General features: G+C 44.4%; 2 protein-coding genes across 3 annotated transcripts; one reads left to right on the forward strand and one right to left on the reverse strand.

Moving 5' to 3' along the window:
* Positions 1-1077: 1077 nt before the first annotated feature.
* On the reverse strand, positions 1078-7964 carry LOC136767861 (uncharacterized). The gene is made up of 8 exons (XM_066721907.1): positions 6572-7964; positions 5997-6357; positions 5578-5716; positions 3571-3710; positions 3248-3300; positions 2800-2924; positions 2131-2448; positions 1078-2027 (listed from the first exon to the last, which is right to left on the reverse strand). The coding sequence occupies exons 2-8, from the start codon at positions 6209-6211 to the stop codon at positions 1716-1718; spliced, it is 1302 nt and encodes a 433-aa protein (XP_066578004.1). The 5' UTR covers positions 6212-6357; positions 6572-7964; the 3' UTR covers positions 1078-1715.
* Positions 7965-8275: 311 nt separating this feature from the next.
* On the forward strand, positions 8276-23013 carry LOC136767757 (uncharacterized). 2 transcript variants are annotated; one of them, XM_066721740.1, is made up of 9 exons: positions 8276-8727; positions 12595-12662; positions 12816-12881; positions 14829-14907; positions 15113-15467; positions 15598-15760; positions 16094-16300; positions 16424-16571; positions 20234-23013. In XM_066721740.1, exons 1-9 carry the CDS (start codon positions 8427-8429, stop codon positions 20950-20952), a joined length of 2106 nt encoding a protein of 701 aa, XP_066577837.1. In that variant the 5' UTR covers positions 8276-8426; the 3' UTR covers positions 20953-23013. The 2 variants fall into 2 exon arrangements, with proteins under 2 accessions (XP_066577837.1, XP_066577838.1); XM_066721741.1 differs by lacking the exon at positions 12816-12881.
* Positions 23014-23450: the final 437 nt, after the last annotated feature.

Here is a 23450-nt window from a genome sequence, read left to right on the forward strand (position 1 = left end):
CGTGCAGCTCGCAATGTGGCACTTGCTCTCACTAAACTAAAAACATTTGTTGTGTCCCTGGGCATTTAAGCCTTCTAAAGATCAAAGAGGCTTTTTATGAGATCGCAGGTAATTCGCAATATAAAAATACTTGGTCTATTTTTAATATGCATAGGCTGGGCCTATATACGGAACACCTTTTTCCATAGGAATCCCGAGGGTGATTGGTATGATTGACTGTACGCGTATCCCCATTAGGGGGATTATGTGAATAGGAAGTCATTTCACAGCGTCAATGTTCAGGTATTTGATCATATCATATTTGATCTGACATGTAGGCTAGCCTACATTATTTTGTCCTTTAAACTTCTACTTATATTCAAGACAATTAAAGACACATTAGGTGGTGAGCCACGACCAAGAGTGGATTCCCGAAATATGCGTGAATCATGCCCTTCTCCAGTTTTTACTCTCTGCCTTTTTCTGTTTGCTGTGAACACATGAATAGGCTATTATAAATGTAGGCTACACACCACATCTGTGCTGTGTATTAATGATGAGCATTATTAATACACACCACCTGATAGAATATTTGTATATTTAATCCGGACTTGTTGCAGGTGCTCTTTCCACTGGGGCTGCAGCTCAAATGATTGTTAGAATGAAGTTATTCTGAACACAATAGCATTCAGTTCATACAGGCAGCCCTACAGCCTGGGTGCTTTAGTAGATCTTAATTCATTAACAGTGAATAACGGGTCAATTTCAGAGATGTAGCCCATGTGTAGGCTATAATTGAATTATCCTAATTGTTGTCACATATTTAGATAGACTATTTTACGTGTCCTCAGTCATATTACAAATAAAAAAAAGTGTAAGACAAAATAGAGAACATATGACAAGAACAGTGTTCTTACGCACTACGGGCTCTAGTGTACTGTATTACACTGCACTGCACTATGGGCACTAGGACAGTATACTGAGTCACACGTTCAGCTACAGCAACATTATACTGAACTGCTGTAGGGGGAAATAAGATTAGACAACAGTCAGCAAAACCAGAAATTCAGTAAAACCAAAAATGTTCTCATCTGGGCCTTTGGGATTATCCACAGCTTTTTATAGATCCAAAAAATGACATATATCAAGAACAACAATAAGGAGTACAGATGACTGCAAAGAATACAGTGTTTTGTGCCTCGTGAGACCAATTATATGATAATGTTGCACTCCTTATCCAGTACATGCCATACCTTCACTCCTGTGAGGAGCTCTCACCTGGCAGTTTGGTTAACCCGTCATGAATTCCTCCTGCGAGAAAATGCATAAACATTTCCTGTAGGAGCTAAATAGCAAAAACTCTTTTTTCAAACTCATGCAAACCTGACAAGTGTTCATTTGAAATAAAAGTCAATATCATCCCTTCACCCCGACCGTGTCACAATTTTCACCCTGCCCTCTGAGTAGGTACCTGGAAAATGTATGATTTTACGGATGTCATGAATTCGACTGATTCCTCGGAATTGAGAATTTTTATTTTGGTTGTAATATTTTGCTTCATTAACTAACTGACATCAAAATGTGTTATCAGTCTTATTTAGATTTAAATTAAATGTTACCGTGACACAGTGCGAAATTATTTAGTTTTTCTCCGTGACCATCTGCGAATTTCAATGGAAAATGCTGTGAATTTCCCAGGATCTAGACTACGGTCCCCAGTACAATATAACAGGCCGTCATTCCACGAGCTCCCACTGGGTGTCACTGACGAGGCGGTACTGTCTCTCCCTGTAGCGCCGGGGGTCCTGACGCCGCTGCTGCCCCACCTCCTCGTACAGGCTCTGTGTGACAGGGGGCAGGGCGGGGAAGCCCCCCTTCTGGGCCAACTCTCGGGCGTAGTCCCACTGCGCACTGCTCAGCCGGAACAGGTGTCTCTCCGCCACCCCTGCCGCCAGCTGCCCGTCCCGCTCCTGTGCCACCTCCTCCTCCATCTGGGCACGGGAGAGCAGCGTCACGGTGCCCTCTAGCACCGCCAGGGCAAACTGCACCTGAGAGAGAGTGAGAAACTCTGATCTGACTGACTGTCTCCAGTACAGTACAGTGATAAACACAATGGCAGTAAGAGTGACAGACGGTTATCCCGGCTCTGACCTGGCAGTGGAAGTGGGGGAAGGGGCAGATGACGCGGCACATCCCGATGAAGAAGAGGGAGGGGAAGGCAGGGGGCAGCAGGTACTTGTACAGGGGGGAGATCAGGTGGTCCTGCACCCTGAGCCCCAGCTCCGGCTCCCCCAGGAAAGGGAAGGTGAACCTGTAGCCGGTGCACAGCATGAACACCTCGGGCCGGACCTGCTCCCCGCCCTGGAACTGCAGCGCCCCGTCCTCCAGCACTCTCTCCACCGGGGGCACCTGGGACACCCCGGCAGGCAGAGGGCAGCACAGGGGGGTCTGCCCGTGGCTCAGGGTCACCTGGGTGTGGTTGAAGGAGACACAGGGCACTTGTATTCATTATCCATTTGAATAGGTCATCCTCCGTTTGGCATTAATCACACAGTTGTCTAAGAAGTCGCCTGCCTGTTGCGCTCTCATTGGCTGAAGAGGATGACGATCATCAGCTAATCACACGCTTGCTTTATGTGGAAACCCAGACGCAATGAGTGGTGAAACATATTGATGGATTTTCTGCACCGATTCAAGTACATTAACACCAGTGGAAGTGGACCCCAGCTTACAAACTGCTTTTGTTTATACTTGGTTTGCTTATTTATCTGTTCAAGTGTTCAGCTGTATTTTGACTTAGTTGACCTTAGCTGGAAATACCTGGGCATTGACAGTGGACAGCTCCATTGCGATGTCCACCCCGGAGGCCCCGGCTCCCAGTATCACCACTGACTGACCAGTGTAGGGCTCTGGGCTGCGGTATGAGTGACTATGCAGCACTGTGCCTGAGAGAGAGGAGGAGCAGGGGAAGGGGAAGGGGAGGAGAAGAGAGAGGGAGAGAGAGAGAAGGAAGGGAGAGCGAGAAGGGGAAGGGAGAGAAATGGAGCCAAAGGAAGAAATGCCAATTGTGATGTACTTATCCACCAAACTGAATAGAAAGTTAAGAGACAGAGAGAGACACACTGTATCTTTGAAAAAGAGAGAGCACTAAAAGACTGCAACATTTTACAAGAGAGAGAAATTAACCTTTAAATGATCTTCCCAATGGAACAGACAGACGGACAGACACATACAGATGGTGGGCGGGACAGACAGGCCGACAGCTCACCTTTGAAGTTCTCCAGCCCGGGGACGGGGGGTATAAAGGGCTCTGAGTAATGTCTACAGGAGAGGGCGCAGACAGGGGGTTAGTGTCACCTAAGCATCAGTACACTCCCTCCTCCTCTCTCTCTCTCGCTCCTGTCCATCTCACTACCTCCATCTCTCCCACCCCACCCCCTTTCTCACTCTCTCTCCCCCATCCCTTACTCCCTGCTTACTCTTGCTCTCTCCTTCTCCCCTCCCCCTTTTGTACCCAGTTCTCACGCTCACCTCTCTCCCTCCCTTCACCCTTTCCTTTTTCTCTATCCCCTCCATTTTCCTCCCTCTCACCCATTGCAGACGAACACAGAGTCAAATGTCTCGGTGTGGCGTCCTCTCTCTGCGTCACAGGAAGTGAGCTCCCAGATGACGCCCCCCCACCCTTCTGTATCGGAGGCAATGGGCTTCACTTCCACCACCTGGGTGCGGAACTGTCAGTTGACCAGGAGAGAGCTCGTTAGCAGGAATTAGCGAACACATTGTTTTGTTATTGCATTCATTTTAGTCGTCACATCGTTACAGCGAAAGAATGAATGCTAAAAGGTTAAAAGGTTTTATCCTTTTACCTTTAACCTTTGAATTTATACGGCTGTATTTTCTAGTCCGGTTCCTGGGGAGTCCCTGGTTTAATTTCTCCTCTCTTCTCTTTCCCCTCCTCTCCTCATCTTACCTCCTGCCCGTTCCTCTCCTCTCCTCTCCTCAAGGTCAACTATGAATAAATACTCAATTTCTTCATTTAAATTCAGCAGAGTGCATATACAATATCGCTGTTAATATACACTGTGTATTAGTGTGTCTACAGTGTGTGTACTGTCATATCAGGAGGGTTACAGTGTGTATATACACTCAGCTAAAGGATTATTAGGAACACCATACTAATACTGTGTTTGACCCCCTTTCGCCTTCAGAACTGCCTTAATTCTACGTGGCATTGATTCAACAAGGTGCTGAAAGCATTCTTTAGAAATGTTGGCCCATATTGATAGGATAGCATCTTGCAGTTGATGGAGATTTGTGGGATGCACATCCAGGGCACGAAGCTCCCGTTCCACCACATCCCAAAGATGCTCTATTGGGTTGAGATCTGGTGACTGTGGGGGCCAGTTTAGTACAGTGAACTCATTGTCATGTTCAAGAAACCAATTTGAAATGATTCGACCTTTGTGACATGGTGCATTATCCTGCTGGAAGTAGCCATCGGAGGATGGGTACATGGTGGTCATAAAGGGATGGACATGGTCAGAAACAATGCTCAGGTCGGCCGTGGCATTTAAACGATGCCCAATTGGCACTAAGGGGCCTAAAGTGTGCCAAGAAAACATCCCCCACACCATTACACCACCACCACCAGCCTGCACAGTGGTAACAAGGCATGATGGATCCATGTTCTCATTCTGTTTACGACAAATTCTGACTCTACCATCTGAATGTCTCAACAGAAATCGAGACTCATCAGACCAGGCAACATTTTTCCAGTCTTCAACTGTCCAATTTTGGTGAGCTTGTGCATATTGTAGCCTCTTTTTCCTATTTGTAGTGGAGATGAGTGGTACCCGGTGGGGTCTTCTGCTGTTGTAGCCCATCCGCCTCAAGGTTGTACGTGTTGTGGCTTCACAAATGCTTTGCTGCATACCTCGGTTGTAACGAGTGCTTATTTCAGTCAAAGTTGCTCTTCTATCAGCTTGAATCAGTCGGCCCATTCTCCTCTGACCTCTAGCATCAACAAGGCATTTTCGCCCACAGGACTGCCGCATACTGGATGTTTTTCCCTTTTCACACCATTCTTTGTAAACCCTAGAAATGGTTGTGCGTGAAAATCCCAGTAACTGAGCAGATTGTGAAATACTCAGACCGGCCCGTCTGGCACCAACAACCATGCCACGCTCAAAATTGCTTAAATCACCTTTCTTTCCCATTCAGACATTCAGTTTGGAGTTCAGGAGATTGTCTTGACCAGGACCACACCCCTAAATGCATTGAAGCAACTGCCATGTGATTGGTTGATTAGATAATTGCATTAATGAGAAATTGAACAGGTGTTCCTAATAATCCTTTAGGTGAGTGTATATACAGACGGGTGACAAATTAAAAGAAAAACAAACATAAAGTGTCTCAGTGAGGTGATGGGCACCACGAGCTGCCGGCACAGCTTCAATAAAACAGACTATATATATATATATATATATAGTGTCTGTTTTATTATGTACACTAATACAGTGTCTATATACCGTGCCAGTTGCCAGTGCTATAATATCAGTATGGTGACAGTGTGACAGCGTGTGTATAAAGTGGCAGTACCCTGATATGTGGGTTGATGCAGTAGTTGATGCAGTATCTCTCCAGGTAGCTCAGCACCTCCTCATGGGGCAGGAAGGAGGGCAGCTCGGGGTCAAAGGGGAAGTCCGGGAACATCATCACCTCCTTCGGTAAGTTGGTCCTGCGGAGACAGAGGACAGGTGAGTGAGTACCTGCATACAGTCAGGGTTAATCCATCAGGTCAGTGTTATCGGATCATAAAGATCTCTGTACAGGTGAGTGGGATATATTGGTGTACATGGCATCTCTGTACAGGTCAGTGTACCTGTGCACAGGTGAGAGTTGTAACAGTGTGCCTGGATATGGTCTTACCTGAGGTGTCTGCACAGGTGAGTGTAGCACCTGTATACAGTGTTACCTGAGGTGTCTGCACAGGTGAGTGTAGCTGTCTGTAGGGTTACCTGAGGTCTCTGTACATGCTGCCGAGCACTGGCCTGCCGTCATCGTAGCTGCCCACACGATCCTCGTACACCCAGGTGCCGCCCACGCGCTCCGTCAGCTCAAACACGGCAGGGGGGGCGAAGGTATCGGCGCGCGCCAGCAGGTGTCGGGCAGCACACAGCCCCGCTGCCCCCGCACCAATCACTGCCACCCTGAGCCTGCCCGCACTGGCCATCACGCTCACAGGAGAGGCCAGGAGAGGAGAGGGGGAGCAGTACTGTCAAACCTGAATTGCACGTGACCTCGGCATGGACTGTGATAACACTCACAATTGCCATGTACTGCCGCCGGGGGACGACTGACGAATTGCAGTCAAAAGATCTTGGAGAAAGAGAAAGAGAAAGTGAGAGGCGGGCAAAATGGGAGAGAGACCATGTGAGAGAGGGATGAGAAACAGGAGGAAGGCAGAAAGAGAGCAACAATCAGATGAGAGTAAGGGAGAGAGGCAGAAAGCAAGAGAGAGACAGTGAGAGAGATTGGGAAGGAGAGAGGGAGCGAGTCAAGGAGAGAGAAATGTTTTGGAGAGACAGCCAACCTCTCGTTCTCTCCCCTTCGCTGCGTCCGTCCGTCTATCCAAACATCCGTTTCTGTCCAGCACAGGCCACAACAACCCGGTCTACTGCGACACAACAGTTCTGCAGTCTGTTTGTGTGTTTGGCCTGGCTGTGAACTTTGCCCAGTTACAAATCAGATATCACCACCAAAGAGCTGGGAGGAGACTTTTTAATGTGTATATCAACTTTGTCAAACATGAAATCCCGTTCCTGTATTGCAATGAACAGGTCAGTTTTCTCTGGTAATAATAAATTAAAAATAAATGCCTGCCATTTTAGGTATATTTTGTGTTTAGCATCTTTATTTAACAATAGTTATTTGGCAACATGGGTAGCTGTCCTTCAAAAGCATGTTAAAGTGAGATAAAAACATTGTAGCTAGTTAAGAGTCTAACTGCTTCTGCCAGGCCGACTACAAGCATTCAGTTTTTCTTTTCTAAAATTAAAAAGGCAGTCTGTTATCTAAGTTAGTGGCAAAGTCGGACATATTTTGCCGAGATTCTCTGGTCGAGTTAGAGCCCGCCGGGTGAAGTCGGCACTTGATGAAAGCAGCTCGCTGGCGCATCACGGTATTAAGAGACAAACTGGAAGCCCGACACTGTGCCAGTCCGGCACGGCGACGCGTTCACGACACGCAGACTGTGCCGAGTCTGCGCAGACTCTGCGACGAAACTGTCCAGGTTGCCCGTCTGCATGACCTCAGCCGGAAAACACGTCACAATGCGACGCATCCACCGGCTGCAAAGTCCGCACAGCCGCGCAGCTGCTCAAGAGGGACTGCGCAGGTGCAGCCGCGGCTTCAAAACAACAAAGACGAGTTTCAATCGGAGACAGAGACACTGATAACACCGAGTCATGGCATGAAGGATCTTATTAATTTCATGCTAGATATGCAAAGTACAACAGAAATAATATATTGTATAAAGATTGACAGTTCAACAATAAAAGAATATGCATGTGTAGTGGTGTACGTATACATTATAACCCCATTTCCACGTATTATGTGAATTTGTAAGTTGCACACCCGGCAAGGAAATCCATAATAATACATATTGTACATGTGTACTTATCTGAATGCACAGGTTTAATGTAGATTGGAAACCAGTGTATATATAATATTGTACACACACAAACGAAATCTGTTGTAATTAATTTGATCAGTATGTGAGTATTTAACCCTTAAATGTCACAACAATGAGTAGGAATAAAGATTTCTACTAATTACAGATTATTAAAGGAGTCCTGACACAGGCTGCGTTCACGACACGAGCGTCTGCGTGTGACGTCACGGTCTGCGCAGACGCAGTGTGGACAGCTCTGGCTCTGGAGCTGCAGACTCAGCAGAACAAACACGGAGTCGCTGCTGAGAGAAATCAGTCCTATTCACAGAAGTTCATGCAATCAAAGTTCCCTTCGTGCTGCACCAGCTTCATGCTTTACAGCGTAATCAGAAAATGGGCCATTTAATCCGTTCCTTTCAGATTAAGTATCTTTTTCGATCCGTTAATAATCTTTAATTAATAGAAATTGAGAAACTGTGCAGACTTTGCAGCCGGTGGATGCGTCGCATTGTGACGTGTTTCCGGCTGAGTTCATGCAGACGGGTAACCGGGACAGTTTCGTCGCAGAGTCTGCGTGTCGTGAACGCGGCCTCTCACCCCACTAAGATGGCGCTTCTGTGACTGCGCTGCGCTGCGCTGTAGAAAGCGCTCTATTTCTGCGCTGAGCTGCGCGGGGGGAAGGGGCGGGGTTTGTGCTGCAGTCAAACCCAGGAAAACCGAGCGCAGAGCCAGCGAGAGCAGCGCCTTACACGGCACAGCCAGCTCTCTATCCGCGATGTCCGCGGCTCTGAGCGGCCGCCTGTCCTCGGCGCTGGCCGAGCTGATGAGAGCCGCCCTGTGTGAGATCTGGAAGGCGGTGGAAGAGACGGTGTCGGAGTCCCGGGTGGAAATAACCCGCAGACAGAGAGAAAACGAGGCGCTGAGGCGGAGGCTGCAGGAGCTCATGGTGGCGGGGGAGGCGGCTGTGTGTCACTGGAGCTCCGGAGCGGACGGGCCGCCTGTGCAGAGCCGAGGAGCCGGGAGGAGAGAGTGGAGCTGCGGCCGGACGGAGGGGGAGGCCCGGGCCGCCGGCGCTGGTAACGTGTCGTGTGTTTGTTCCGTCTGTTCCGTCTCTGCTGTCGGTGTCGAGGTTTGCGTGTCGACGCGCTGGTTTCCCGGCTGTTTCTCCGGCGCCGCAGTTTAAACTCGTATAAAGTCCGTTACCGTAACACTGACCCGCCAATAGACGCGCACGACGTTGGATCATCACACGGAACCCGCCGCACCGGAGACACGCAGGTCAGCTCGTCTGCGCGCTGGGAGGTCATCGCGTACCCCAGGTTGAGAACCAATATGTGTACACAGTGCTGTGCAAACGTTTTATGCAGGTGTGAAACATTTTTGTAAAGTAACAATGCTTTCAAAAATAGACGTTAATATATTATTTACTAAATGCAAAGTGAGTGAACAGAAGAAAAAATCAAATCCATATCTGGTGTGACCACCCTTTGCCTTCAAAACGGCATCAGTTCTTCTAGCTACACTTGTACAAAGTCGGGGATTTTGTAGGCATATAGTCAGTATGATTGAACAATTATATGAAACGGATGCTAATGATCATCAATTTCATATGTAGGTTGAAACAATCATGAACTGAAACAGAAACAGCTGTGTAGGAGGAATAAAACTGGGTGAGGAACAGCCAGACTCAGCTAACAAGGTGAGGCTGCTGAAGACAGTTTACTGTCAGACACCAGGGCAAGACTGAGCACAGCAACAAGACACAAGGCAGTTATACTGCATCAGCAAGGTCTCTCCCAGGCCGACATTTCAAGGCAGACAGGGGTTTCCAGATGTGCTGTCCAAACTCTTTTGAAGAAGCACAAAGAAACGGGCAACGTTGAGGACCGTAGACGCAGTGGTCGGCCAAGGAAACTTACTGCAGCAGATGAAAGACTCATCATGCTTACTTCCCTTCACAATCAGAAGATGTCCAGCAGTGCCATCAGCTCAGAACTGGCAGAAAACAGTGGGACCCTGGTACACCCATCTACTGTCCGGAGAAGTCTGGTCAGAAGTGGCCTTCATGGAAGACTTGTGGCCAAAAAGCCATACCTCTGACATTGCAACAAGGCCAAGCGACTCAACTATGCACGAAAACACAGGAATTGGGGTGAAGAAAAATGGAAGCAGGTGCTCTGGACTGATGAGTCAAAATGTGAAATATTTAGCAGTAGCAGAAGGCAGTTTGTTGGCCGAAGGGCTGGAGAGTGGTACACGAATTAGTGTCTGCAGGCAACAGTGAAGCATGGTGGGGGTTCCTTGCAAGTTTGGGGCTGCATTTCTGCAAATGGAGTTGGGGATTTGGTCAGACTGAATGGTCTCCTCAATGCTGAGAAGTACAGGCAGATACTTATCCATCATGCAATACTATCAGGGAAGCATCTGATTGGCCCCAAATTCATTCTGCAGCATGACAACGACCCCAAACATACAGTGACAATCATTAAGAACTATCTTCAGCGTAAAGAAGAACAAAGGGTCCTGTTGTGAGCATTTCTTTACATATCGAAGAAAGTATTTATTCTCAAGATTTTTGCAGACAATGTCAATTTCTCACAGAAGGCATGATTATCCAACTGACAATGATTGCATTTAATGGGAAAATGGAACGCACAGGACATTTTCTTTCATGAAACAGTAAGTGACGATCAATGTGCTGCCTTATCATTAATATATATGTCATAAACCCCATTCACATTGAAACCATTGCCGGCAAGGTCTGTGTGAATGGGTCATAGCCGGCAACGATCTTCCTGCAAGGGTCCTAGTGCACTATTTCCGGCAATTAGACTATTTCGGGTGTCGGCCATTTTGTAGTGTGTCCGAATTCATTCCCTACATCTCGTTCCCTACATTTGTTCACTCATTCTTACCCACAATGCAATCTGATTTCGAGGGTACATAAGATGTATACTCTCCGACCCCTATTTCCCATAATCCAACACGGAGACGGCGGCAGAGTGCAAAAATAAATTGCAAATGGCAGATACAAACACTGGAAACAAACGGTTCTATTATCTTTTTATGAAAAATATAAAAACATGACAAGTTGAAATACTTTCTCTATGATTTATGTAATAATCATAGCAAATGAACAGTTCTGAAAAAAATAATTGTATTATGATTCATTTTTTTATTAATGCAAAAATAAAATTTTCATGCAAGTATGTATAGCTACAGACCTGGACACCATGGAATGTGGGAGGAGTAACTAAAAAATTTTCTGCAACCAATCACGTTGCAGGAAATGCTTGTCAATCTTTGTGGCCAATCACTGGCAGAAGACACTTCGCAAGTCATTTTTTATTCGGCCTTCTTCATTTATAACAGTAAGCAGGAGAAGGAATGAAGAGGAGGGAGCAAATGTGTCTCTGTGGTGTGTTACTATCGAATAAAATGAGTAGTTTGTGGAATGTTAATCAGAAGATGCAACTGCTTATAAAATTGCATATTTATTTTACAAACATACAGTTTCATGGAATTATGATCTTGAATGTTACACTCGGTATATTACGATTTTTTTTAAGCAATGGAAGCGAATGAACGATATAATAGTTATCTAGTTTTAATGAAGTGTTTGAATTACACACTGAAACGATTTATAGCCTATATATGTAGGGTTTCAAGCTAAGCGGCCAACCTGGCCAAACGTGTGAGGTGGAAAAACGATAATAACTAAAACTGTCCAGCTCTCGTTCACCCTGAACAAACACGATCTGCAGCACCCCGACAACAGCGATCGCACCCCCAAACCCCCGCTAATTTACATATAATTTGTATACAATTTATAAACAAATAATAGTTTGTTTGCGTTTTATGAAAGAAAAAGCAATGTAAAATAATGCTTAATGTTTTTTTTTTTTTATTAAGATGCAGTGGTACAACACAGTTTTTGTATTATAATAACAATATTTTGTATTATCACATTGTGCCAGAATTATACAATGCTTTACCTGTAAGCAGAATCTCAAATCGAAACTCAAACGTGATAGCAAAGAAATGTAGAAAGAACAGATTTGAAATGCAACAGTATAAACCCGGATGTGGTAAATCTACTTGAATCTATACTATTAATGGTGGTGGTGTTATGTGATCGTAAATCATACTGTGTTTGTGTATCATGTAACAACAACACCAGTAGTAATAATCATTCCGAGGGCTTCATGAAGTCTATTCTGCAGGCTTGAGTGTATTCCGTGCTTTTTCGTCAAAATTTAGTTTATTTTGCACATTGATTTTAAAAGAATACTAGAGGCATTTTTCTATTTTTTATGTATTAATATACTCGGGTTTTTAGTTTATGATAATATATATATGCCTATATATGGTATTTTTTTAGTTTTGCGTATTTCATGATTAAAGAGAGGCTGGTTGTTCCAATCTCTTTGGTCTCATTTTGTAGCTTGTTTTTAGAAAAACATGAAATATCAAGATATATCATGTATTGCTCAAACTTCAAAACATTTTGAGATATAATTGTTGGGTCATATCGCCCAGCCCTAGCATTAGTATTACATTTAATTGTGGCATTAAAATATTTTGATGCTATAAAGCAATTCACCGGGGATAAAACCCAAAAATAAGCTTGTATTGTTTAACAATGTATGCATTGTATTTAATTATGGCACAACAAACTCTCAACATCCTGTAAAGCCATACGCCGATCATTTTTCTATTTAAACATATGTATTGTTTTGTATTTTGGCACTAGAAAGCTTCCATACAGGACAGACCTAGTTGTTCAAATGAATTAGCTGGATAGCAAACCTACCAAAGTATATTAGCTGCATGACACACTGTACTACCCAACATGTACTACACCACTACATGCAAATCATGTCTCTATAGAGATTGTTGATTGTCTCTCTCTGTGTCCCTCTCTCCCTGTCCATCTGTCTCAGGGTCGGACAGTGAGAAGCTGCAGGAGAGGGATCCTGTGATGACCAGGCGGCCAGACAGTCCGTACAGGGTGAGTAACACTGCGCTACTGCTGCGAGGAGGGGGAGGCAGTCTCCCGGCGTCCTGACCCGTCTCCCGGTGCGCTGTGTAGCGTCTGAGTGTATCTGTCTCTCTGTTTGTCCAGGAGCCCCTGTGTTTCAGTGGCTCTTTTTGTGTTTTGCAGGAGCCGGTGTTCATGCCACTAAACAGTATACCGCCTCACCACAATGAAGATAATTTATCATCAAAGGTTAGTGATGCGGTAAGGTCTCTGCACTGTGGCATGGGAGATGCGGGTTTGAATCCCCGCTGTGGCAGCTCCGTGAGCAAGTGCTGAGAGCATAAAGTTTCATTCTTTATGACAAGTTAGATTCCTCATAGCCTTTAACACCAGAAAATACATTGGGGCATTTTTTTCTATTATAGTCATCTATTTTTTATCATTGTGGCCTATTTTTGTTTAAGTTATGCTAGAAGTTTGTGTTTGCATACATGGCTCTGAAGTCACACGAATATCACGCATTTCGAACAAACTATGCTACGCATGCCCAACACTCAACAAATATGCGTACCGCCCCAACCCGGGTCAGGCAGACTGTTGACAAATCTCACGCAGTGACATTTTGAAAACTTGAGAGCAATGTGGCTTTAGTCATTGTGCACAGAATCAGTGGAAAGTCTGAGCATGCATTGATTAAATGGTCAGTTTGCAGAATGATGAAAGTCCGCGAGACTTGAAGGCACCCCATGGAAACAAGCCGACAGAGTGATGCCGGTAGTTCTATAGTTTCTATAGGAAGTGTGGTGGAAGAATGATTTGGAGTCTGGACTTCTAGTCAGAATGTATTTCGTGCACGGGAGGAACAGCGCAACACAGAACTCAAAGGATTTTAGGCCAGCATGACACTGTTCCCCAAGAGTTTTAAGACAGAACAAAGCTTTTATACCCCCTCTGGGACATACGGCCAAGGGGCCTTAACATTTTACAAACAGTGTCTGAATGGTCATTTCTAATAACTAGCAGTGATTTCATTGGCATTCTAAACTACGCCTTCCCATCTCATTAATATTATAATCAATACTCATGAATAATAATCATTACCTCTACATTGCCAGTTGCATTGGAAGGTACTTTGCAGATAATATGTTGCAAGAAAGGAATGTGAGCTGCTGATAACCAGCATAGGAGTAACAGCACACCAAGGACAAAGACAGAATAGGATTTCTATATTTTTCCCCTCACAGAAGCCTGCTTAGTAACAACCATGTAGCCGGAGTTATTGATAAAAACTAGTGAGATTAATTAAATCCAACAGTCACCCACTCTTTAAAGGCCGTTTTACAATCATTTTAGGTCATTAAGTATTCAATCTAAATTAAAGTGATCAGGTTTTATTTATGTAGCTACTGAATTTAGTACTTACTGTATCTGTTTATTAATGGATATTTTGGGGGTTTAATTATGTAATTTGTATATGAATACGTACTGAATCTGTTATTTATGATTATAGCGGTTTGTTTTTAGCACAGCTCAAGTAGTGATTTCCAACAGAAAACTTTGACAGTCTTTTGTCGGTCACCTTATTGTTTGTCATGAAAATTGCTTAACAAATTGACGGTACCTCAGGCTCCATTTATAAATTGTTTTTAAAAGAAATAGTGAAACATTGCAACTCTGAGGTGATCATCATTAAAGCCATTCAGTCATGTTGGTATTTTTTGGCACAGAACCTCCACACACAACATCACTGAAAGCATACGTTTGTAACACTTAAAACACTGAAAACTACCCCCCCCCCCCCAAACGGTAATACCGATAACCCGGTGAATCCTTCAATGGTATATTGATCCCAAAAATCTGTCAACGGCCATAATGCCACTCAAGGTGTAAACTGGGGACAGCGGGGCCTCCTTCCCGCCCGAACTCTGCATCAAGGATGAGCCGCTATACGATGATTACGATCGAGCATTTGCCACGCCCATGTACTGGCCACGCCCTCACACACAAAGGTCTGTCTGTGTCTGTATCTGTCTGTCTTTCTCTGTGCCTCATGCTGTCCGGTGTCGGGGCTGTTGATGTTGCTGGTGTTTTCAGGTGGTTAGTGGTTGTTGTCATTATTGTGTGAAACGCATTCGCTGCTGTTATTGTGGTTGTTGTTGAGTAACGATGGTTTGACGTTTTGTCGTTGTTGTGCAGGAGTTCAATGCTGCAGAGGAGCTGAAGATCAGCGCAGTGTTCTCTTTGGTAGGACACACAGCTGAAGAGATGGAGGGAGGTATGTAAGGACAGTGAGGGAGGGAGGGAAGTGTGCCCAGTGAAAGCTGGTCTGTCTGACTGTACTCTATGCAGTGGAGAAGCACTACAGTCACATCTAACCCTGTCTCCCCCCACATTTTTTCTACCTCCCCATTCTCCTCTCTCTCCCTCCTCCTCTCTCACTCTTTATTCCTCTCTTTCTCTGCCCCCCCTCTTCTGTACAGCCCCTGCAGCTCCCCCACATTACCCCACCGTGTCCGGGTTGGGCTCCGTCTCTGTGTCCGAACCGGCGCCTGGGGTGGGGGAGACATTGGGGGTCACTGTCCAGCCCAGGCTTCTGACGGTGCCTGCCGACCCCCAGGCCCCTCCGCCCTCCTCGCTGCCTCCCAGCCATGCTCCCTCGGCCCCCCCAGCCAGCCGGCTGATGTGCTCCACTTGTAAGGTGCTGCTGCAGAAAGGCCAGATGGCCTACCAGCGCAAGGACTCCACACAGCTGTTCTGCTCCACACAGTGTCTGACCAGCTACAAGGCTCCCGCCGTGCGCACCGTGCTGAGGAAGACCTGCCACTTCTGCCTCAAGTGAGCTGGGGGGCTGGCAGAGTGGGGGGGAGTGCATCTTGTCTGTCTATGCATTTGTGTGCGTCCTCTGTATCTGACTACTCTCCTCTTGTTTGTTTCTTCCTCTATCTCCCCTCTTCCTCTCTCTCAGGGAGATTGGTATCCCCAAGTTTGTGATCTCAGCCCCTGTGGACACTTTGGGGACGGTGAAGGATTTCTGCAGCACGCCCTGTCTGTCTGCATTCAACTGTGAGCGCAAGACCACGGCGTCCACTCAGGCCGTCAAGTGCAGCATGTGCCGGAGGACAGCCATAGTGAGACATTATTATTATTATTATTTTTAATTTCTTGAGACACCCTTATCTAGGGCGACTTGCAAAATAAGCACACAGACCGACGCTCACAGACACGCACCCTCACACACGCATACCCCCCCACCCCCTCGCCCTTGCTTGACAGTCTGCATCGGGACCCCAAATATGGTAGCACCTGTACCGTGTGCGCAAACCCCCCCCCCTCGTAGTTGCACACTCGCACATGCATACACTGATGTCACGTGTACAGACACTCGCACTCTAAATAAAATGTATTAATGCATATTTATCTCATTTTAATTAAAGTGTGTGTCTCTTTCACCCCTGACACAGATAAGTCATGAGGTGACCCGCCAGGGTGCGCTTTACAAGCTGTGCAGTGACTCCTGCTTCTCCCGCTTCCGCTCCGTCAACAACCTCGCCATGAACTGCTGTGAGAACTGCGGGGGCCACAGCGGGGGGCGGCAGAGCCACGTGCTGCAGATCGAGGGCACCACAAAGAAGTTCTGCAGTCCCGCCTGCATCACCGCGTACAAGCTGGTAAACTCCTCGCTGGGTCTGTCTGTAGGCTGTAGTCTGTCTCTCTTCTCCATGCCGACCCCAATCTCTGTAACTGCAGTGCGTATGCGTGTGTGTTGCATAACATACGTGTGTGTGTTTCAGAGTGGGAAAGCGATGCCCTGCACAGTGTGTCAGTCGCTGCGCTCCTCTGCCAAGATGTTGGAGAACACCAGCCCTGAGGGCGTCACCGAGCTCTTCTGCTCCATCAGCTGCCAGTCTGCCTACAGGTTGCAGGACTTCACTACATCAGGTACCACATGTGCCCTCTGTACTACGCACTCTGTACTACGCATTCTGTACTGGACACACACAGTACTAGACACATTCGTTTTTAAACAAGGGATGGCGGCTCAAGTCCGTTCATCACATCTGGAAGCACAGAACACAGTAAGATAGAGAGGACCTGTGTCACTAAGATGTCGTGTAAAACGCCTGAACAGGTCACTGTACTGTGAGTCTGTAAGCGTGGAGTGTGAAGGGGCATCTGGAGTACAAATGTCAAGATATCACAGAAGGTAGTTTATGCCACCAAGACTCACTGTGCAGGTACACAGGAACAAAACAAGAAATTGCAAAATACAACTGAATGGAAATAACTCTCAATATATAGAGAGCTGAAACCCAAGCTAAACAAGTTTTTATTCAGTTTAGATTAAGGTTTTTAGCAGACCCTCCCACTCGCCTCCATTGCTCCTGGAAAACTAAATCCTTTTAAATAATGGGGATGCACCTCCCACCAGCTCATACCATTTGCTACCATGGATAAAAGATACAATATGTTCTTCACAGTTAAACTGTCAATAATAACAGTACTATGTACATGTCAGTCTATACCAAACTCATTATTGGCAAGGAGTAAAAGGGTAGATATGTTTCACATTTAAGGTTTACGTTTACATTATTACCGACTTCCCCTTTCCAGACGCAACGTTTCTCTTTCCAAGCCTTGAATGTAAATGACCATAATGCGTGTGTGTGCACGCTACTTTAATGTTCCCCTTTACTACGAGAGTTGCAAACCGTAATAGGATCAACACTCAGAGGTTTTAACTTCCACGCAATCTGTTGTCATTTTACAACTTTAAAATATGCCCCATCTCAGTGTGCACAGAAATATAACAAACTTGTAACAGTCTTTGCAGTATGTGGTTACTGGGGAAAAAAGTTTGTATAGTGCAAAAGTCATTTAATGGATCGGTTTTTGGTTGTTTAAAGTGAAGGAGGGGTGCCGTTTAATGGCAAGAGAAAACATTGCTGTCAGGCGATTTCAGCTCCTTCACAGAGTCTCGGGCGTGCTTCCACTAAATCCCCCTATAGGCTGAGGCTCTGAGTCTATCCCAACCTGTTGACCAATGAGGTGGGTTTATTAGGCTAGAACATGCCTCTAGCAGATACAAACTGCATAACTGCGGTAGAAGGAAAAAAAAGAAAGATGTGTATGGGTAGGAAGTCACAAGATTATGTCAGGAGTTTAATTAAACTAAAAGGTAAAGTGAATGGACAGCTCTGAAAATAATATTATATATTTGAATGGTCTAACCATTTGTCAAATATATTTTTATTTTAAGTTTTAAATACTATAGGTAACTGTTTAGTACAGGAACTTGGAACAAAACCAAGTTTGAAACCTTTTCTAACATTCAAAGTCTCTCTTTTCAGTTAGCAAAAACATCCCTTTTGTCACTTATTTTGACAGTATTTTTAAAAATTGTAATATGCAGCATGTACAAAATACAGTAATAGCTGTGCATTAGCCTTACCTATTAATCAAATTAATCTTCTCATAATTAAAATCATTACTTTGTAATTTTCCATGTGGTTAAGGTTACCACGATGTCAACATTTGTTTTTGATTGGATAATTTTTTTCCCTAAGATTACGATTGCTAAGATATCTATGATACAATATTTACATTAGTTCACAATGGCACAAACATTTAATACTATTGGAAAATGAAGCGTATTTGTTGTATAAATGTCCAGGTCTATAATGGGGCATAACGTGCATATAGTTAGTATAAAGTAATATTAAAATAGCTTTAATAAACACTGTGATGTATTCAATTACAAATATCATAGCCATCAAGTCAATGATGGACACAACATCGCATAGAAAAGCATTTATCTTTATTATATTTTAAGATGTATTTGCATCCAGACAGTTACAAATGGCAATTTTCAGTCCAGGTCTTTGTTAGTTGTGAGGATTGTGCCATAATCCAGAACATTCTTCCAGTTTTTATTGAAATGTATGCAGTGTAATGTCTCAATGTATTCTTCCTACAATGGAAATCAAATATTATTTAGAAAGTTCTTCCCAGCACTGTTGCAAAAGTTCCCACAAATGTGTTGCACTTGTAGGTTGCTTTTTCTTTCACCCTTCTGTCCAGTTCATCCCAAGTTTTGGGTCATTATCTTGCTGTATGATGAACCCCGACCAACTAGGCGTATACCAGAGGGTATTGCATGGCGCTGCAAAATGCTGTGGTAGCTGTTTTGGTTCAGGGTGCCACTCACTCTGTGCAAGTTGCCGACTCGGGATCCAGCAATAGAGCCCCAGATCATCACCTCCTCCATGTTTGACAGTTGGGTGTTATACACTGAGGAACCATCCTTTTGCCTATTTGACGGCGTACAAAAACCCTGCGTGATGAACCGAAGATTTGAAATGGTGATTAGTCTGTAAGACCTTCCAGTCAATAGTCCACTGGCGGTGCTTCATGGCCCAGGCAAGCCTCTTATTCTTATTTTGCCATCTCAGCAATGGCTTTCTTACTGCCACTCGACCTGTCAAACCTGCAGCTCGAAGTCTTCTTTTCACAGTTGAAACTGAGACTTGCTCACTTCGACCAGTGTTGAGCTGTGTTTGAAGCTGCTGTCCTGTGAGCCGCCTATCACGCAAGCTGTTGACTCTCAGAAACTTGTCCTCTGATTGTGTTGTGGCTTTGGTTCTGCCAGACCTCTTCCTGTCAGTTCCCTCCAGTTTCCAAGTGCCTTTTGATGGTGTAGTGTACCTAAAACCTGTGCTTGAATTTCAAAAATGGGGGTGTTCTAAAACTTTTGACCGGTAGTGTATATGTACACTTTCACCGTATAATGCTATTCGGTAGTATTGACGTCCTCAATGTATTGACGAAAGAGTGAAAATCAAACTGCTGGATCTTCAGCACATTATATTTTGATTTTTAGTCCTGGACCACAGAAAACTAAAAAATGAATTCCCAACAGTTAATTTAAATATATAAAAAGGCACATTTAAGTGCCTGAACTTCATCATTATTACAAATACATACTTTACACCAATGGGATCAGTGGAATTCAGCAGATCTGTGCAAAACTGCATAAATTAAGAAATTGTGCTTTTACTAATTAGAAAATATTTTCCCTTGAAATAGATGAAAAGACTAATGGTCGCTACAATAATGGCCACCATACTGACCACTGGATGTGCTGACAATCTCTTCAGCTTTGCTACAGACGAGCAGATGAGATGCAGCAGAGTGAGCTGAATGCAGGGCCAGCGACAGAGCTGTGGGCTGCTGTTGATCGACACTTCAGTGTCTGCAGATCTCTTGACAATGGCCTGATTTAGATGCATTCGAATGATATGTACTCATCTGCAATTGAAACCAAGGCAGCTGTACAGTATTTAGTGATGAAATATTTCAAGATATCTTGAAATCCATTTGAATATATATATATATATATATATATATATATATATATATACACGAGAGAGAGAGAGCAGCCAGACTGAGTTCATGCATGCTCCCAGTTTAGATGCTGACTGGACACTTTACTTTACACTTCTGAATACTGTTCTGATATAATTTCTCCTGTAGTAATTGCATGAACTGTGTGTTTTCAGAGCTGCTGTTCTCAGTGCTGTTCTCCTGTGTCGTCTCTCCCCCAGGAGCTGTAGAGGCCAGCGCTCTCCCTGACTCTGGGGAAAGGGCTCCCATTGAGCAGCAGCACTGGGAGCAGGAGTGGAGCTCCAGTCTGATGCAGGACATAGAGCCCACAGATACTGAAGACAACCAGGGCCTGACTGAGCAGCACAGGAGCAGACAGAGTGAGGAGGAGCTCTGGGGATTGGAGTCTGATCACATGGAAGAGCCGCAGACTGAGGGGTCAACACAGGGACTCAGGGCACTGGGGTCTGATACAGCAGAGACGAAGCTCATAAATAGCAACCCTGACCTTGACTCCATCCACACTGATCTCTCCTGGATCCGGCCTCTGGGGTATGAGTGGGAACCCAGTGCAGCTGGTGCTGAGCCGGGCTCTCCCAGAACACAGAGTGGACCCAGTCTGGTGTCTGATCACCTCAATACAGAGGACGATACACTGGAGTCTGTTTACACAATGGAGGCAACAACACAGACTCTTATAGGAGAGACACTTGGTAATCTCAAAACTGACGAAATTACAGACAGCGGCTGTGACCTGGGGTCTGCAGTGAGAGGGGAGAGTCACAATCACAGAATCCCTACACCACCTGTCTCCACCAGCTCCCCCTCCTCACCTCCCCCACTGTGGCGTAGAAGACGGTATCATGCCTGCAGCCAGTGTGGGAAGAAATTCACTCAGGTCGGACGTCTTAAACTCCACCAGCGCATTCACATAGTATAGACATACTGCTGCACCTAATGTGGGAGGAGAATCACTGTGTATCAACAGACCTTTATAAAATGCCAGTGGATTCACACAGGAAAGAGGCTGTGCTGCCGTGCCCAGTATCAGAAGATATTCTGGGATGTTGGAGTCTTGAGAAGACATGAGAGCAGTCACGAGTGGAGCAGATGCGAGGGTGTGGAAGTTGGGTTTTCTGCTTCCAAAATTATTATTAATTCCAAGAATGTTTTGAGTTGTTTTTTCCCATATTTATGGTTATTGAAATTAGATGCTATTTGAGAACTGCTTGTTCAAATGATTACATCTGTTGAAATGTTTTAACTGTTTCCAGTTTACTTCTAAACTTTGTTTGATCCTTTTAATGTATGTCCCTGGTTGTTACATGAACGCCATACGTGTCATGAGGATCATTGTGATGGTTGCAACAGATGCTGATTAGCCAGCACTGATGGTCATGGACCTTTGGGTTGCATTGAAAGTGCTGTGCAACTGTATTCCAATCTGGTACATTAAAAACAAACACACTGACTGTTGTGTTCATGGTTGTTAAACATGACTGAGGTTCTATGCCTTTGTCCAAAATGTAGAATAGGCCCATAACATGGATTCCAATAAAGTTTTGTTACCACTGGAATGCAGGGTTTCCCACATTGTATTGTAATGTGTTTTTGTGCCAGATTCAGTTTTCCCCCCCTTACATTTCATGATTCTGTCAGTGATCTCCGCAACGTGGATTTCATAGGGCTCCACTATGCTTTACCATAGTACTTCATAAGCTATCATTGCACATGCGGTGTATATTTGTGATACATTTATGTTGCATTACTACAGTACCATATTCACAGGGTTCGTACGTGTGCTTGAAATCCTTGAAAATGCTTGAATTTTAAGGTGGTATTTTCAAGGTTGTGAAAGTGCTGGAATTTTGTGAATATATATATTTTTTAAATGTGCTAATCAGTGTCATAATAAATCGGCAATCTGATTAAATGAATTGACTTCGGGATGTAACTCCAGTGGTTGCAGAGCCAGTTGATTGCTTTATGCCGCGGCCAATACGACTCCTGTTTGATCTGTCAGTGTGTTTCATGCGCTGCGAGTGTGAGCCGCTGAGACAGCGCACATCAGCGCCCAGTGAGGGAAATGTGCTGCAATGCTGCCATTTCAGAGAGAGGGGGCTCGATACATTGAATATACACTGTGGTTAAAGCAAGGTCCACATTGTGGACAGCATTGTAAGGTTTGCAAGAAAAATATTCAAGTTTTTACTATGGGAGTCTGCGCTGTCGAGTTATGCCAAAGGTAAAGGGCAGGGAATTTTCCATAATTTCTAGATGTGAATGGCCACTGTAGGCACGTGTTTGATGGTTTGCTGACCTTTCCTCTTTCTGTGCGAGTTCCCCTCCGCTGTCCAGAGTGAGTTTTGAATTTTTCTTAAGTTGCTTAACTTTTCTTTGTGTATTATTAAGACTTAAGACTTAAAAAATAGTGTATAGGTTTTCTACAAATATATACATTTTGTAATTATGTAAATTAGACAAACATATAAAAGTACTAGAATACGACAGAATAAGCCTTTATTTTTCAGTCGTGCACAGCAATAAGCACAACCGCAACCAGGACAGAATAATAAGAATAACTGTTGCATATGTGTATTCGGTTGATCACTGTACATGAAATAGTCAAACTGATTTAATTAGAATTAAATTAATAGAAAGATAGATGGATAGAATATGCTTTTTCAGACTAGCAAAGCAATAAGCAGAACAATGCAACAAAACGAGAAAGACGCTGATACCTTCGCAGGGGAGGAGCGTCATTCAGCACGGGCACTAGCAAAAACAAACTGTTTCTAAAATTAGGTAATCGCTTAATCCTAGCAAAAACAAAATAATTTGTCCAGTACTTGGTTGTTTTGAAGAGAATAAACGTGATGCTGTTTTGACAGTGAGCACACTGAATATACATGGATTGACTCGTAGAACTTTGTTATGCTCTATTTTACATTTGCTTGTTGAATGTACATTGAAGTTCAATAAAGAAAAGTGTTGAGATGTAGCTTTTTATGTTTTGCATGTTTAAAACAATTGTCACTAAAGCTTTAATTCAAACTGAAGTTACTGTGTACTGGCGTTCACTAAGTTTGACTGATTGCAAGATGGATTTATATTGATTTAATATCAACCTGATTTAAGCCAGGAAAAACACAATGCCAAGTGTACATGAAGGCTCTCATGAAACATTTTTGGTGTTACAGCATAATCACATCTAATAGTGTGGTGAAATGATAATTTCATGTGCTTAGTTCAGTGCAGAAAAGTGCATTTTAGATGAGAAGGTTTCGTTTACCAAGGCTGTGAGGTGCTGGAAAAGCTTTGACCGTGCACCTTGAAAGTACTTGAAAAGTGCTTGAATTTGACTTTTGAAAAGCTGTACGAACCCTGTATTTACTACACTAGACGAGGCAGTAAAACCTGTTAAATGACTTTTACCAT

This window comes from Amia ocellicauda, chromosome 14 (assembly GCF_036373705.1).
Source record: "Amia ocellicauda isolate fAmiCal2 chromosome 14, fAmiCal2.hap1, whole genome shotgun sequence".
Lineage (NCBI taxonomy): Eukaryota > Metazoa > Chordata > Actinopteri > Amiiformes > Amiidae > Amia > Amia ocellicauda.

Coding starts and splice junctions, on each gene's coding strand:
- LOC136767861 (XM_066721907.1), bottom strand. CDS start 6,211: ATGGCCAGTGCGGGCAGGCTCAGGGTGGCAGTGATTGGTGCGGGGGCA. Junction 5,717..5,996: donor AGCATGTACAGAGACCTCAG/GTAACCCTACAG, acceptor CTGTCTCCGCAG/GACCAACTTACCGAAGGAGG. Junction 3,711..5,577: donor GCATCAACCCACATATCAGG/GTACTGCCACTT, acceptor GTCAACTGACAG/TTCCGCACCCAGGTGGTGGA.
- LOC136767757 (XM_066721740.1), top strand. CDS start 8,427: ATGTCCGCGGCTCTGAGCGGCCGCCTGTCCTCGGCGCTGGCCGAGCTG. Junction 15,468..15,597: donor ACCTGCCACTTCTGCCTCAA/GTGAGCTGGGGG, acceptor CCTCTCTCTCAG/GGAGATTGGTATCCCCAAGT. Junction 15,761..16,093: donor TGTGCCGGAGGACAGCCATA/GTGAGACATTAT, acceptor CCCCTGACACAG/ATAAGTCATGAGGTGACCCG.